Source organism: Haliaeetus leucocephalus, unplaced genomic scaffold (genome assembly GCF_000737465.1).
Source record: "Haliaeetus leucocephalus isolate CR32 unplaced genomic scaffold, Haliaeetus_leucocephalus-4.0 Scaffold506, whole genome shotgun sequence".
Lineage (NCBI taxonomy): Eukaryota > Metazoa > Chordata > Aves > Accipitriformes > Accipitridae > Haliaeetus > Haliaeetus leucocephalus.
In genome coordinates, this window is record NW_010972942.1 from 6,749,467 (window position 1) to 6,765,509 (window position 16,043).

Consider the following 16,043-nt stretch of genomic DNA (forward strand, 5'->3'; position numbering starts at 1 on the left):
AGTTTAAAGATAATGTTTCTAAATAACAAATACAAAGAAATAATGTAAATTTGATTCTCCAGTTTCTGTAGTTTCCCCCCTTTTTAACGGCTACAGGTGTACTTGTGGTTGCCTGTGACAGTTTTATGGGTTTACGAGGCTAAATATATCTTAGTCACTGCACAGGAAATATTTTTGTAAGCAAGTTTTCTGGCATCCAGAATAATACACAAACCCATCTATATTTTCCCACTGTCATGAGGAGGTGGAGCCTGAAAGTGTCTTTTCATTGCAGTAATTACTATTCAATATTCAGTAATTTCTGTGCACATGAAAAAAGTACAGAGTAAGTAAGACTGAGACATTTTTGCAATAAAGCTTTCTCTTTCTGACCACGAGCTTCAGTAGAAAAAACACACGAAAACATTCATAGTCGTTATATAACTTTTTCTCTAATCTTAATAGTTTTCTTTACAAGTATGCGATCCTGTAAACAGAATGACATTCAGTTAATCTTCAGACCTCATATTTATCTCATGGTTATGCATGCTGATGTCATTAAATATCTTGGCAGTATTTACCTTTCTTTTAACCTTGGGAGGACAACATTTAATATTGCAGATTAATTAAATAATAATATCCCCTGAAAAAGGTTATAGATGGTTACTTGTAGTAAGTGAAGATAGTATGCTGTCTCCCCTGCTTGGGAAGTTATTGCAGGCTTGTTGGCTTTATTTTCCTGTCGTACACAGCATTAAGCCTAGCATTGCTCTTTACCTCACAGCAATAATACTAATTCCGGACCACAAAAAAAAGATAAGATGAAGTGTTTGGATTTGCGTAGGAGTGCTGATTGTCACTTGTCTAGAATTTTGCCTCCAAAGTTAAGGGTAGGATTGCGAAGATGCATATAACTAGTCATTACTGCAGTGCACTGGCAGTTTGCTAAAAGTGTGTTTTCCTGGACTCATATTGAAATAGTGGTGGTGACTATCATGCTTAGAATCCGTTTAATAATTAACTAAATACATACAGGAAATGCCTTAGTTTATTTTATTTAGGACTTTGAAAAACTCATGCTACTTTGAGATAGGAGGGGGGAAGGAAAATATTATTGTTTTTCAAATTAACGTAGTATGTGTTTGAAGAGACTTTATTTCATACTGTGAGGGCAGAGCCAGAAACATAAACAAGTTAGCGCTATTTATTTGCTTGTTCTCTTTTGTCTTGGTTTGATTATTTTAATTGCAATATACCTACATCTTGATACAGAGGCCTGAGGCAGGCGGTGCCATTGAGTAGAGGCTTGAGAGCCCGTCACGTTCGTGGCACCAAATGTCGAAGCCGCAAGAACAATGAAACTTCCTCTCTGCTTCTTGTGTTTTCTTCCTTTATTTCATTACGGAAGATCTAACAAGATAGCGGGGGCCGAGTAGTGCATACTGAAAATGTTGGCACCTATGTTTTGTAGAAAAATAGATTTTTGTTGCTTGTACGGTCATTTTGATTTGTCTGATGCCTTTTAGGATGTATTAAGGGGGGAAATTTGAACAAAATCAACCTTTTGTGTAGACTGTGTTCATCAGGTGGCTCCGTGTTCTCACAAAACTCAAGTCTGGGTGTTTTTTTTCATAAGCAATTTCTTACAGAAGTATGGTATGTAGCATATATAAAACTTCAAACATTATCTTTGACCAGAGTCATTTTGTCTGCCCACTCTTCAAAATTCTGTATGCTACTGTAGTCATAAAGGTTACACTGGTGGTGTTCAAAAAGTTTTGCGCTCTTTTTTTTTTTTTTCTTCTTTGTTGTTGTCATCTTTGTAAGGTAAATTTCTTGTGCAAGGAAGGAGGGGAGACATGACTACATTACAAAATACACCATGTTGTAAGAAAAAAACCCTTCTTGGAAAGTCTGAGCTAGAGGAGGACTTTGAAATATTTCATTTCACTCCAGAGTTCTTAGCACGATATTTAATAACAAATGTCATTAGGAAGTCAGCTGGCTGGTTAGATTTTTCAGTGCGATTTTAGTTAGTTAGTTAGTTAGACTAGGAACAGGGGAAAAAAATGAGGAAAGGTGTGAAAACAACCTTGATTCTCAGAATCTACTTCATTAATAAATGCAATAAATTTGTTAGCACACTACTACAGAATAGCTGCACAATTGCAAGAAGAAAGCTGAGTTAAGGACTGAGGACTGGTCTACAAGCCAAGCTGTCTGAGCTGAGTAAACGAGAAGACTGTCTGTAAGTTGATAATCACTGTACCTGCAAGGAAATCCCAATGGAGTCGTCTTACTGCCTGCATTCCTCCTTAGCTTTTCTTACTCGCTTACGTTCAGCTGTGGCAGGCCTAGAAGGATGCCTGAATTGGACTAAAAATTATTATTAGCAAGTAATGCTTTAGTCTCTGAAGGTGAGGGGTAAGATTTGAAAGCCTGTGTCTTTCAGAAGTGAGCTACTCTCAATACCTGGGAGACTGTGGCTGACCCTGCGGGTAGTTTCTCTGATAGCTGGAGTTGTACAGTGAGAGATTGGGAAGGGCTGTCTGGGATGTGAGGATACAGAGTGTAAGGAAGACCGCAGGAATTTGATGAAAATCCTAAATGAAGAATCAAACCAAAAGTTTATGGTAAATGCACTTAATTTGCAGTGTGTGTTGTACCTGAATCTCCTCTTTGCTGTTCCCATTTAATTTTCTCCTATGCACGCTGTCCCTAAACAAACTTCATAAAGATTCTGTAGTGCTCTGATTTTCCATTCCTGATAGCATAGGCTGTTGTGATTGAGCAACCATCTAACACAAGATTCTCATGAATAAACTTGTTAGAACTGCATGGTAATAAAATTATTTTTGTTGCTTTTCCTGAAGTTTTTCCAGGTGTTCAGTCCAACTAGTTTTAAATGTGTGTTATTTTTTACTTTGAGGCAGTGTATTGCAGGCTTCTGGTCAACTCCTTCTCTGAATGTAGTGGGTGTTTCTTCCCCTCTTTAGTAATTATATTTCATTATATTCCAAAATTAAAAATACTTGGAATATATGCTAATTCATTCTTAGCACTTGTGGTTCTTCTTTACCGTAAATGGTTTCATTATTAACACAAATTAATTTCAGGTTATTTTTACAAAGAGAATAAAATGGCTGGTAATGAACATTCAGCTTTAATAGTAGACTAACCTTGTTTTCCTTGGGCTGCAGGATACAAGCATAGTTGTGTCAGACCCATGGAGTGATTTATGTCCTACAAAAGAGAGAAATAACAGTTTGACATCTTCCTCTAGTAGACTAGGAGGAAAATCCAAGCTTCAGTGAAGTCAGTGATAAAATGCTGATTTATTTCAATTGAGTCATAGCATCCCCTTAGAACTCTTCATTTTTTTTTCCAGAGTGTCATTTCTGCTAAGGGAGCTGTGGTAAAGCTTATAAGGTGTTGCCTGTAAGTGTTGTGGAGGCCAAAGGTATATATGGATTTAAGAAGGAATTAGGCACAACTGAAGACAGGTTCAGAGGGAGGAGGAGGGACAGCAACACCACAGCTAAGCTTGAACCGCTGATTGTCAGAGACAGAGAGAGGAGACACCGGGGGAAAGGATCATTCTGCAGCTGCCTTGTACTTTTTACTGAGGCATCTGCTATTAACTTCCGTGACAGACTAGTCGCTAACTAAATGTCTCTTTCATTTGACTTATACAGCTATTCCTATGTATGTTTTATTTGGTGATAGTCTGTATTCATATATAAGTGTGTGTGTATATATATGTATACACACACTTGTGGGTACAAAGCTTGTGTCCACAAGGTTTTATTCCTTGGCAGTTGACTAACTAAGGCAACAAGATTTTTGAGTTGTGTTTTCCTTTTAAATGCTTTAAAATGACAATTAAACTTTCATCTTCTTTTGTTATTGCTGGTTGCGGTATTTTACTAAAGCAAATAGAATGAAGACCGACATGAAATCTGAAGTCATTAGTAATTGTTATTTGTGTTCATCGATCAGTTTTTAAACTCATGGGTGTATTAAGAATGTATTTGATTAGGGTGTACAGGCTACTATGGACATTTAATTTTTATCGAGTTAATCGTACATCGTAAGTGTTTGCAAGACACTTGTGGGTGGCTTTAGCATAATTTATTCTATTAGTTTTGATTTTTGTGCTTAGTAACAATGTGCGTAGTTAGTACTCTCAGTGGCTTTGCCAGGAGTTTGGCATACATCTAACATACATCTGTATTAAGTACAAAACTGTAATTCTGCATATTGGGAGATGATACAAGTATAATCTTTTATGCGTATAGCTGTACTGTCTCAAAAACCATGTATTAAATTGGTTGTTCTTCCAACTTTAATAAGAAAAGAGTAATAATTTTTTTTTACTTCCCAGCTCTTACACTGCTGCTCCAGTACAAATGGATGATACTGGCATGGGTACCAGTATCAGCAGGAAGCACCCGCTGAGGGGAACTACCTGTTCATGCAAACACGGGATAGGGGCCAAACTCCCTCTGGTCTCTCCCATAGCATCCAGGACCATGTCGTTGTCACCAGGGCACCATCTGGGACCAGGGCTGAGGCAAACCACCTTAGGCTGAGGAAGGACACCGAGTTTTCTAGGGGAGATGCTCTAAATGCATTTCAGAGGCAGAGAGGATGGGTAAGCCAGGCACTGTACTGAAGAAGATGACTTGGGTATACAATTTCAAGAAGTGATGCAGGGTTCTGAATCCTGTGTGGGCACCAGCCACATCCCTGACTGACAGAGGACGTCAACGTGAAGTCGAATTCACCTCATAGCCAGCTGTTAACATTACTATGACTGTCTGTGGCCATTTGTGGAGCTGAGTACTAGCATTTATTTAACTTGAACGTAGGTCTGTTGTTAACTTCCAACCTTCTGGAACAAAGCAGCTTGACTTCTTGATTCTTAAATTGAAACTGTATTGTTATACACTGTTAACTTATATGCATGCTTATGAGAGCATCTCAATGTTTTAGAAGGAAGTGTGGAGTATATAGGTGTTACTTGTAGGTAGGTATGTGTGGAGTATGTTATTCGTTCGCCATCATAACAATGTCAAAATGTGTAGAAATGCTTTAGGTAATGTTTAGGTACACTTCTTGCAAATCAGAGTTTTAATGCAGTGCTTGGCATTTGAAAGAATGGCCTGAAGTTTCAACATGCTTCCTAGTAATGGGTGGTTTGGTAGAAGAGAAAAATAAACCCTCTTAGTGCGGCAGCTACGTGTAAATCAATAACATGAGTTCAATTTTTGATTAGGCACCAGAGAAGAACAGAGGTGGGCTTTCAGAACTGCCACAAAAATTTCAGTAAGGTCATGTGTTTTCAATAACAGTATCTACTCTGGGACTGAAGGAACATTATTTTGACAACCAGGTTAGAGCTATGAAAGGTGGCATGCAACATAAGCATTTCTTGCTGAGACTTCAGTGCAAGCTTGGGTTGCACATCACGTTGTACCTGAGAGTGTAGAGGTGCTACATTGTACCTGAGCATGTAAAGATGCTACGTTGATACTGGTGACCAGGAGGACCAACACCTCTCTAGCTGTGTGAAGTCATTGAAACTGAGATTGATAAGTGATGGAACTCTAATTCAGATATGATAGGTTTGATATTTCTGTGTATAGGTTCAATAAGTCTATGGGTTACTTACTGTATACAACTGATGCAGAAACACAGTGCTGTTCTCTCTGGCTTGCCCTCGGCTTTTTACTTTTTACCCTTTTGGAACCCAGTTTCCTGAGCTTTTTATTAATGGAATATGTTTTATCTAAAGTAAACAGACTGGTATTTGACAGGCAGTTAACTGTCAGGAGTTAAGTCCTAATGTAGGCATGCCCACACCACAGAGATGCTTAAATGCCCTTGTCTTTTGTGATCTGTCATATTTTTCTCACTGCTAAGATAGGCATCTTGAAAATCACACTGAACTGTATAAGCTTACTGGTATTGTAAGTAATGTATACATTTGTATCAGTTACATTTATGAGGTTAGAAAATGTTCCCGGATTTGAGTTTTTCCATGGTGCCTTACACTTGTGAGAGCAGTTGTTTCACTCTTCCCCTCTCTCTGGTCTGGTTTTCCCCTTGCTCTTTGGTGGTTTCTGGGGGGTGAAAGTTGGTGTGGGAATTTCAGTGGACAAGTAACAGTTTTGAAACTGAGATTGGCAGAGAGGACTCAGTAGGAGTTAAAATATGCTTAGCTCACTGTTCCAGAAGTATCATCAACTGGAAATGAAAGCTATTTAAATACAGAATTTCCTATAATAATATCCTTTTCTATGTTGTTAGATTTGCTTCATTTGTCAGCTATGTTATTCACAAAGTTTTACTTTCGATCACAGTAGATTTGAAATACTAGGCTTCTGAATCAGTCTCATAAGTAAAGTTGTTAATAATTGTGAACTATAAGAAAAATTCTAGATTAAATAAACATGGGAATTTGGACTCCTCCTTTTCTAGTGAAAATGCTTGCAGGCTTAATATTTTCTGCAGCCATGGTTTGATACTTATCAAATGCAACCTAGAAGGTTAAATGGTTTTTGAATGACTTTTGTTTTCTTTTTTCTTTTTTTTTTTTGAACTTAGCTACCCATGACAAACAAAAGGATGCAAGAGTGACTGGCATAGATAGAACTAATGTTCTGGCATTGTATTTTGTTTTATAATCTGGTGTTTTAAGGGGAGCTTTAGTGGTATTAAGCTACATTTCTTTTGTCCTTGAGTATTAAGTATCAGAAACAATTCTTGATAACAAGAGAGAGGTAGAATCCCAAACCTGAAATTACAATAGAGTCTTGAACAATTTTTTGCAGTAGTACCACCTGCCTCCTCTTTGATGATGTTTTGGTGAAAACAGACCTTTTCCTCTTTAAAACTGGAAATGGAGCAGACCTCATGTATGTTATATAAAAAATTGGTACTTTCTTCCTCTGATATTTTTTCCTCTGTTGTCTTATTAAAGCCTAGTCTTGCTATTCCTGGGCATATTAGAGGTAGCTGACGTAGGCTAATCCGTAAGCAGCTGAGTGAGTGGCTCTGTTAAGAGCCTTAGCCTATGGGAATACAGAAGGTAGGAGCCATCTTACAGTGCTGGAGTCAGCCTGGAGGGGTTTTTGCAAAGACTCAAGCAGAACCAGGGGTTCCTCAAACCTGTGGTTTTGAGTAGCTGAGAAAAACCTCTTTCTCCTTCAAGATTTAGGTGGATTTTAAAGAAAGTCCTATTAAATACCAGTCTGTAACACTCAACATTAATGTTAGCCATTTATTTGATTGTTACAGCATGTGTTAAAGAGCTGCTGCTGCCCATTTGCAGCCTAATGTGTTTATTAGACAGTCTTCCCAGTGGCATCTTGAAGTGTCTTTCAGGTAAAAAATTCATGAGCATTATTGGCTTTCAGGCTGCAAATGGAATATGTCTTCTTCTTACTGTCTAATACACCACTCTTAAAGCCATTACCCAGGAGTGAGGGAAAAGATATTGTTGAGGAAGGAGCCTTTGGCTTAAACATTTGTTTATAGTCTGTTACGGCTTTTTGTAGACTGAGCAAAAATGTGAGTAGTAGGTGTTGGAGCCAGTTTTTTGTTCTTTCATACACAGGCTCAATGGCATTTGCTAGTAAATTATGTTCCTTTTCTTAATTATAGTTTGTGGAGTTCAAGAATACAGTAGAATTTAGTAAATATTACCATAAATCTTGTTTTAATGGTACCTCTAACAGGCTGTCTTTCAATGAAATTGTATCTTCGAAGTAACAAGTGTTATTTTCAGATGGAAAAGGCTGCAGGTGCCCATCAGATTTTAGTACAAATCCTTTAAAGGTGACTAGAGTTTTTCAGCTGGCTGCTACCACCTTCCTTATAGAAACTCTGTTTTCTGTTTTTGCTTTATACTGTGTGACTGTTGTAGGGTGGCAAAAATTTTAGGCAGTTTCATCTATAGTGAAAGTGGTAGTGCTGTTTCAGGAAAAAAGCATACCCTTGAATAAATTAATTTGTATTTTTAATGTGAGGTTACCATCACCAGCCAAGGTGTTGGACACCTTGCTTATTTTGGCAGACTGGCATTGGTTGGTTTGGGGTATATCCCAATTCTAGGTGTCAGTGATGAAAGATGGGTATAGTAAATTGGTTGTAGAACATGTGGCTTTTGTATACTGGGCATGCAGGAGGGTGGTTTAATGTATCTTTAACTTTCTTTTCTGTCAAACCTTTTAGTGGTGGATCTCTTGCTTTAATTTAATTTTACCAGACAATACAGTCTTTTTTCCCCGCTCCTTTTATTTCCCTTGATTTTTACCTGTATTTTTTTACTCTTTTCCAAACCCTTATCCATGTCTCCCTGGATTTGTCGAAATACCCATGCAAGAGAAAGCTTGCACGTGAGGAGGCTGAGCTTTTCCTAGCGCAGTGTGGTGTGTGGGGCGGGCAGGCTCAATTAGCTGATTAGGATTCTGATGGGTGCTACAATGAATAGTACTGGGAGTCAAAGCAACCCTTCCTCCTGAACTGCTGTGGCTCACCAGTAAAGGGTTGGCCTTAGGCTCCAGTGACTCCACTCTCTGATCTAGCATCTTATCCTGCCTCTGACAGCGATTTCCTTTGGGGCGAGGGAAAGTGGCTAGCAAATGTTGCCTTCTTCAAAAGGGTTGAAGATTGCAGTATGTATCAATATTAGATATTTTCTGATTCAGAAAGGGAGCCAGTGAAAAAAGAGTTCATAAGCAGGAAAAAATGTGAAGAATCAGAAGTTGCATGTGACTTCCAACTTTCCTCTGGCTTCTACCAGAATTAATGCTATACGGAGTACATCAGTAATTTTGAAACCAAGACTGAAAGCTTCTAGTCATGAGAACTTCACAGGAAAAAAGTATGAATTATAATGGATGTATGTTTGAGTTTATAATTAACCACAGGAATATGAGCTGGTTGTATTTTTAAATTGGGCTGTTAGAGAAAATTTTTGCCAAACTTTTCACTGTCTTGTAATATTTTGGGTCAGTAAACAGTATTTTTGTTGTTTTGTTACTCAATAAGACAGTGACTTTAAATCACTTCTGTATTTATCAGTTGTATGTACACTAAATGCATGTATTGGTGTGCTGGAAGGGTGGTAGTATAGTCCTGCTACCTGATTGTCCGCTATATGGTAGTTTACCTTTTGTTTGCTACTTTTCAGACTGAAACAGCAGCTTTGAAGGTGTAATCCTCATTTATTCTTTAACTGCATTTGTTAGGCTTATAATAAATCTGACAGTTTAATGGGCCTTGTTTGGAAGATGGCCTGCCCTGATAAGAGATAAAATGCACATTATCTTCTTCTACATTGAGTCTGGATGATTAACTGGATTCACTGATGCTGAGGATCAGTGCTGGAAGGTTTAGTCTGCATACCATGTTCCTTCACAGCATTTGAGGAATGGAGCTGATGTTACAAATTCATGCAACTGATTTGTGCTAGATTTTTTTCTGTCTCCTCCTTCACAGGGCCTCCGATTTTCTTTTTCTCTCTCGTGTGTTTTATTTTGGGGTTTACATTGTTTTATTTTTTTTCCCTTTGAAAGATGAGTGTCCTGTAAAAATATGTTTACTATTGCTTGCTTTATAATTAGGTTAAGTCTCTCTGTGTACTCTTAACTTAGAGCGGTTGCTGGTAGAGGATGTGAAGGAGGATGTGCTGTCACGATGAGAGCAGAAACTATTGTTTTATTACTGATAATGAGAAAAAAAGAATTTAAGCCTCTCTCAGGCTCTGTCGTTTCAGTCTCCCAACATCTGGTAGAAACTGGTTAGGTCTCAGTGACTGTAATTACTAACATACACTGTCCAAGAATTTATTAATTTAATTTTTCAGTGTTTGTGATTTGCATTTAACAATTGGAAAAATTAGGCAGTGATTTTGCCTATTAGGATTTTGGATGCTTAGGCCTGTGGTAGCGAAACAGAGAGAGCAGGAAAATACACTTATGGTGTTAAATGTAAATACAAAGAAAGTATTTACTTACCTGAGATGCCCTGTTGGTACAGGTCATCTGTTGGACCCTAAAATTAGTTCTTTAGGTATTCTTAGTAATAGTAATTCTGCTTCCCTAATTATCTCCTTCCTTGTATGAAAATGCTGCGGTGAGTGAATTTATCTTTCCATTGCTCCGTTGCTCCTCATTGATGCCCAGTGGAATTGAAGCTTGAGGGGCATCTGAGTCAGCATTAAAAGTTCGGCTCTTAGTTACTGTTGTAGGGTTTTTTTGTAGGACAAACAGAAAAAATCTTAACATATATTGAGAAGAAAAATCTGCTACCACCACTGAAGGCAAAATACTAATCCCACAGTGGGATATTATGTTTGTATTTTGGAGTGCAGTACAGCTCCCAAACAATTACACAATAAAAAAGGGAGTGCCTGGTCCTGCATGACAGTTCGTTCTGGAAGACATGCATTCAAATTCAGCTTTGTAAGACATTTTCTTTCAAATAAAAATTGGTTTAGTTCAGCATCTGACATACCATTATTTTTTTCATTAACAAACATATGTCTCCATCTCTCTCTCCTCAATGCAATGATTACTGCTGGTTTTGTTTTTACTAATTCTCAGTTTGGTTAATCCTTGTCCTATTCTATACCACGCTAAATAAGTCTTACCCACTTTTTCTTGATTTTTGTTTCAGAAGACATATGGTAGAGCTGATACTACATTTCCATTTCTTCTAAAGCACTAAATGAACTGAACTGAACTGTTCAATTTCTTTATCTTTCTTCTTTCTGGAAATTCCTGCAGAGATGTATAAAAAGATCAGAGGAGCAGGAAGAATGCTGCTTTCTAATCCAAGGTAGTTCCCTATAGGAGAGGTTTATTGGAGTAAAACTTTGAGTCTCTGACTTGTCATTCTACTTGCAGTGGCTTCAGTTTTGAATTGTCATGTTTCCTGGAAAAATTCAGACTTCAAAGTTAGGAGTTTTATTTTCTGGTCTGAGAAACTATCTACATGGTTCAGGAGCCTAAGAATATTTAGTACAACTTTAAAAGTTCCTAAATTATCTTGTTAAAAATACTAATTTATTTAATGTTATGAATTTTTGTGTATTATAAAGCTATTAGTATTAATGAATAACCAAGAAACTTTGAGATGGATAAATTAATGTGTATGGAGGCAGTTAGGGCAGAACCTAAAAAGTGCTTTATGCAGTTTAGCTGCTCCTGACCCACAAATGTTTGTTTGCATGTCTAAAATTCATCTATCAATTCAATCTAAATTAATGAGGTTTCCCCCTTCTCACTTGAAAGTTTCCTAGGTGCCTGCTTTTCGGTACTGCATGTGCCCAGAAGTACTTTCTTCCAAAAAAATGTGATTTTAGTTCCTTGCTTATGTCACATTAAATTTGTAGAGGTACCTAGACCCTGCAGAGATCTTCATCTAGTAGTATGCATAGACCCTGAATGTGAATTAGCTCATGGAAAAAAATTTGAAATGGCTTTCTTTTTAAAAGACATGAGGAAACTGGGAGGGTACTCAGCTCTTTGATTTGACTTGTTAGAGTCATTGCTGAGAAATGGGAGATAGAGGTTTGCTACCCTCCTCAGCCTAAGGGATTCAAACCTCAATCCATTGTGTCTTAAGGCAGTGTTTGAACTACTTACCTGTGAGTTTAGTGGTATGGGCTACACACCTAAAGATTCCTGCTGCACTGGAAGAGTTAATTAACTTTGCCCTCTTTGCTTCATCAATGTCCAGTTTTGGCAAGCAGATAGCCTACCACCTAGGACGCTGTCCTGTGTGATGAAAAATACAGGCTTGAAACCCCTCTGCTAAGAGGGAACTAAATCTCCATCGCCCGGTTTCTGGCTGGTTTAGTTGGTATGTAGTGTTATGGAAGAGCAGGACAGCAGATTATCTGTCCACAGCTTCTAAAAGGTGATTCATGCTCATTTCTTCTAACTCAGGAGAGGATTTTAGTTTCTGAATCCCAAGAGAATAGCAGAACTTTACCTATCCCAATCAGCCCCTAAATCCCTAGGGAGATAGGGTTTGAGGGCACATCCTTTTGATTTTAGTACTGTGTACTAGATATTGCTGAGTGACTTTCATTTTGGCCTGTGAGACTTTTTTGGATTGTCTTAATATGATCTGTCTAACTCTCCACTTTCCAAGGCACCTAACTCTGGATTTTGCACTCTGCTCTGGAGCACAGGCACCAACAACACAGGAGCTGCAGAGCCGATACAGATCTTTGAGGTATAGAAAGTGATTTTTAATGAAGACATAGGGGAGAGCAGAAAGCGAACATGGTAGTAGGTGGTAGATTTCCAGAAAAACTTTATGATGAGTAAAAAGAAATGGGTAACTCATTCTAAGAAAAGACTGATAAATGCTGCTGAGAGAAAGACGTAATGGCTTGAAAGTGCAAACAAAAATAAATAAATAAATAAATAAACTGTTTGTTTAGAACCTTTGCTGTGTTTAATAAGGAGAAAAGAAAGTGCTAGTTTCCTAAGAATGATACAACTTATGTTCCCTTAAATGCAGAAGGATGAAGTTTAGTTGTTTATGGTGGGAGGTTAGTTTTAATGTGTCCTCCGAAGGCTGATACTGTAGACCTAGTGAAGTTCCTACAGAATAGCATCAGAGTGAATGCCAGAAGGATTGAGCTATGCATTGGTGGGGCTACTGGTGAAACTTTGGTTCCTGCAGAAATAAACTTCCCTTTGAAGTAAGTCTGACGGGGTAGGTAGAATAACTGTCAATAACTGTTCCTATTTGCTTTCTTAGGGAGGAAGGGAGAGTGGAGGGGGGGTGTTCCCCCTAAATGCTTACCTCTGACTTTAATTCTTACTGCTCCAAACCTGAATGTTTGACAGGTTTTTGTGAATTGTCGTGCTTGCTTTTCTGAAGAAAAATAGTTAACAGGTTTATATTTCTCAGGTATTACTTGGGAAGCATGAGAAATGAAGGAATTCCCCAGCCTAGGTTTTCTTCTGAACTTCAGGTCACCATCTGAGTCTGGCTTGGAGATCAGATGATCTCGGGAATGTACAGCTTTCATCATGCTGATGATTTTTTCTCACCCTGGTCAGTGAAAAATTTAGTCATTGGAACAGAGCCCCAAGGACAGTTCCAGCTCTCCACTGACAGAGATGTGGAACTATGGTCTCCTCACCAATTCTCTTTAATTATTGTCACAGTTTTCTTAATAGTATCTTGCTCCTTCATTGGAGCTCTACTTGTGGTACTTATGAAACTGTGTATTTTCAAGAAAGTGCTTAGTTCCTAACAAATCAGACGAGTGTATATTTCTACTTTTGTACTTAGATAAATTAGGATGTGAATGACTGCTGGGGCTAGAAATCAGTGAAGCTCTGTAGTTGTTAAGGAACAGCCAGTGTCACAGACCACACTGGAGACTGCGGCAGATGTTTCATGCTCTGCAGTAAGGCTGGCGTTGGTGTGGAGCTCTGAATGCCCTGACTGGGGTCACTGAGAGTTTTCCAGCAAGTACAGAATGATAGAGTTTGTGATGGTACATCTTCCCTTTGAGAGCTCAGCTCTGCTCCGCTGCAGAACCAGGGCCTTCTTGCTCTTCTTACAGTGGGTTGTTCTCCAAACGTTGGCAGTGTGTATGTGCATGTAGATATACATATGCATGTATAGACTCAATAGAGAAAAAGATAAATCCAGACATTTTTCACATAGAATCTGATACCATCCATGTCAAAGACCAGCTGGGAGCTATATGTTTCAGGCATGATCCAGTCTTTTTCATGAAACTTGACCAGTATCTAGAAAAAGGAAGATGACTCTGCTTTTTCCGCAAACTGGTTAAAAAGTATTTTCAGTACAAAGAAAGGATTTTTTTATTCCTCTCTGTGTTTTTTTTTTTTTAATTTAGAAAAATGTTAGATGGTGTTCAGTTCTGAATCTGAGATGGCTCTGAGTCTTCGTCTGCTTGCTCAAGTTTCAATAAGTAGCCTTTCTCAGTATCCCTGCAGAACTGCTTGGATCTTAGTCTCCAGGCGGTTTCTGTCAGTATCCTCATTCAGCCAGTTCATTGGGAAAACTAAGATTTCCAGTGTGAACATCCCATTTCCAACACATACTCTGGCTGCTAGATTTTATAAAGTGTTGAAAAAGAAAAGGAGGAGGGGACTGCGGTTTTAACCCATAGCAGTTGTCTCATTAAGTTCAGTGCATGGCTGACTGGGCCAGCAGAGGGAAGGGAACTGGTAGGGCAGAAATGAAGGGCTTGAGGGAGGTGGTGAACCCCCTTGTTTTGACACCAATTTTCCATTTTATGCCGGTCTGAAGTGATCATAGAATTATGGGCTCCAGCTCTTATTTTAACATGGTATGAATCACCTCCTGGAGACACTCGCCTCCTTCATGGCCCTCGTGTTTATTTTTCTGCTAATCCCAAACAATACAGGAGCTCTCTGAAATGTCTGGCAGCATCTCTCTGCCATCATCCTTACAAAACTGGCAGCAACTAGGCAGATGGTGAGCTAGGACTGCCCTGTCTTGCGTGAGCTTTTTGATCATTTACATCATCTCCCTATGCCCTTTGTAATAGTGATTTCTGCCTCCAGAATATTGGTACCTACTGAGGAGTATGTAATCTGGGGCAGGTGAGTTTCAGGTGCCCCTACAGTGCACAGGACAACAGACGGCCAGGAGCGAGGCAGGATTTCCACAGGCGGTTTATTGCACAAATTATAATAAGCTTGTGTTGTTTTAACACATGATAGCTTGACAAGTTATTTTCCTTATGAGGTAGATTTTATGTACAAAATATTTATCAGTTCCTCAGTGATTTCTAGTGTTGACAGATGTTTTGTTTCTATGATATTGTACATGTACTTGTGCAAGCATTATTTTCTAATTTTTAACTAAAGCTGCATGTGCTGCCTTTTCATGTAGCTGGGATACATGTTTCATTCCATGTATTTCAATTCTGTTGTATTTTTCTTGTTGTGTGGCACTATGGCTTTTCCTTTGTCTTTCCTCATGCAGCCTTGCAAAACTGCCATGAAAATTCAGCAACCCAGGCACAAAACGTACTTATCTGTTCTTACATAACTGGAAACAATCAAAAAGATGATAACACTTTGCTTGCCCAGCACAGATTTTCTTCTGAAGGAGATTTGTGTAGCATTTTGTGGCTTCATAAACACAGTGGTTTTATTGGTACCTTTCAAACAAACTCTATTTCAAATTATAGATTTGCCGAGTAAAAACTGAGTTGGGCATGGAATGAGAAACTTGGAAATATGAACACGGAACTCATGACTTTTCCACCATAACCCTTTCTTGCACTTTCTCCATTTTAGTTGCTGATATGTGTTCAAGATGAGTGGGATGGGAGAAAATACCTCTGACCCATCCAGAGCAGAGTCAAGAAAGCGCAAGGATCCCGACCAGCTTGGACCCAGGTGAGACCATTTATATCTGAAGACACTGAAAGAAAAAGACTTAAAAAAAAAAAAAAAGTTACACGTGCACTTACTTTTCAGTTAGAAAATGACAAACTTGCCATTCTTGCAAAGAGAAGTCAGTACCAAACTACTCTGATGCAGTAATTCTGTGTTGTTGTGGGTTTGGGATGGGGGGAGGGGGCTATTGTCTTTTATTATTATTTGTTTGTTTGTTTTGAATCCAGTGTAGTGCCAAAATACAGAATTTTGGTGACAATATAGGAACTGTGTAAAAATCTTTTTTGGCTAATCATTGCAAGGAGTCTTCGGTCACTCATTCTGGCAATCTAAGATTTTTTTTACCACCTCTTTTGTACATCATAATCAGGGACTTGAAAAATATTTTTCAGTTTTATAGCAGTTGTATTACCAACACAAATTTTAAAGCATAACCACTCATTCACCGTTTTTTTCTTACGACTGCCTGTTGTAACTTCACAAGGAGGCAGGGAGTATGGATTGTTTGGTTTAACTTTTTAAGCTGTTTTATTTTATCATACACTGTCTCTATATGATACTTCTTGGATTCTCAATGCCAGGTGGAGGGGTACTTGTAAATGTTCAAATCCCGCCCCCCCCCCC

The 16,043-nt window shown here is 38.4% G+C and overlaps 1 protein-coding gene across 2 annotated transcripts in view; it reads left to right on the forward strand.

The window, feature by feature from the left end:
- NCOA2 (nuclear receptor coactivator 2) overlaps positions 1 to 16,043 on the forward strand; it is a 185,260-nt gene that overhangs the window by 91,905 nt on the left and 77,312 nt on the right. For both annotated transcript variants that reach the window (XM_010575896.1, XM_010575897.1), the window contains one exon: positions 15,318 to 15,419. In XM_010575896.1, coding sequence (XP_010574198.1) covers positions 15,337 to 15,419 — 83 coding nt within the window. In that variant the 5' untranslated portion in view covers positions 15,318 to 15,336. The remainder of the gene's footprint in view (positions 1 to 15,317; positions 15,420 to 16,043) is intronic.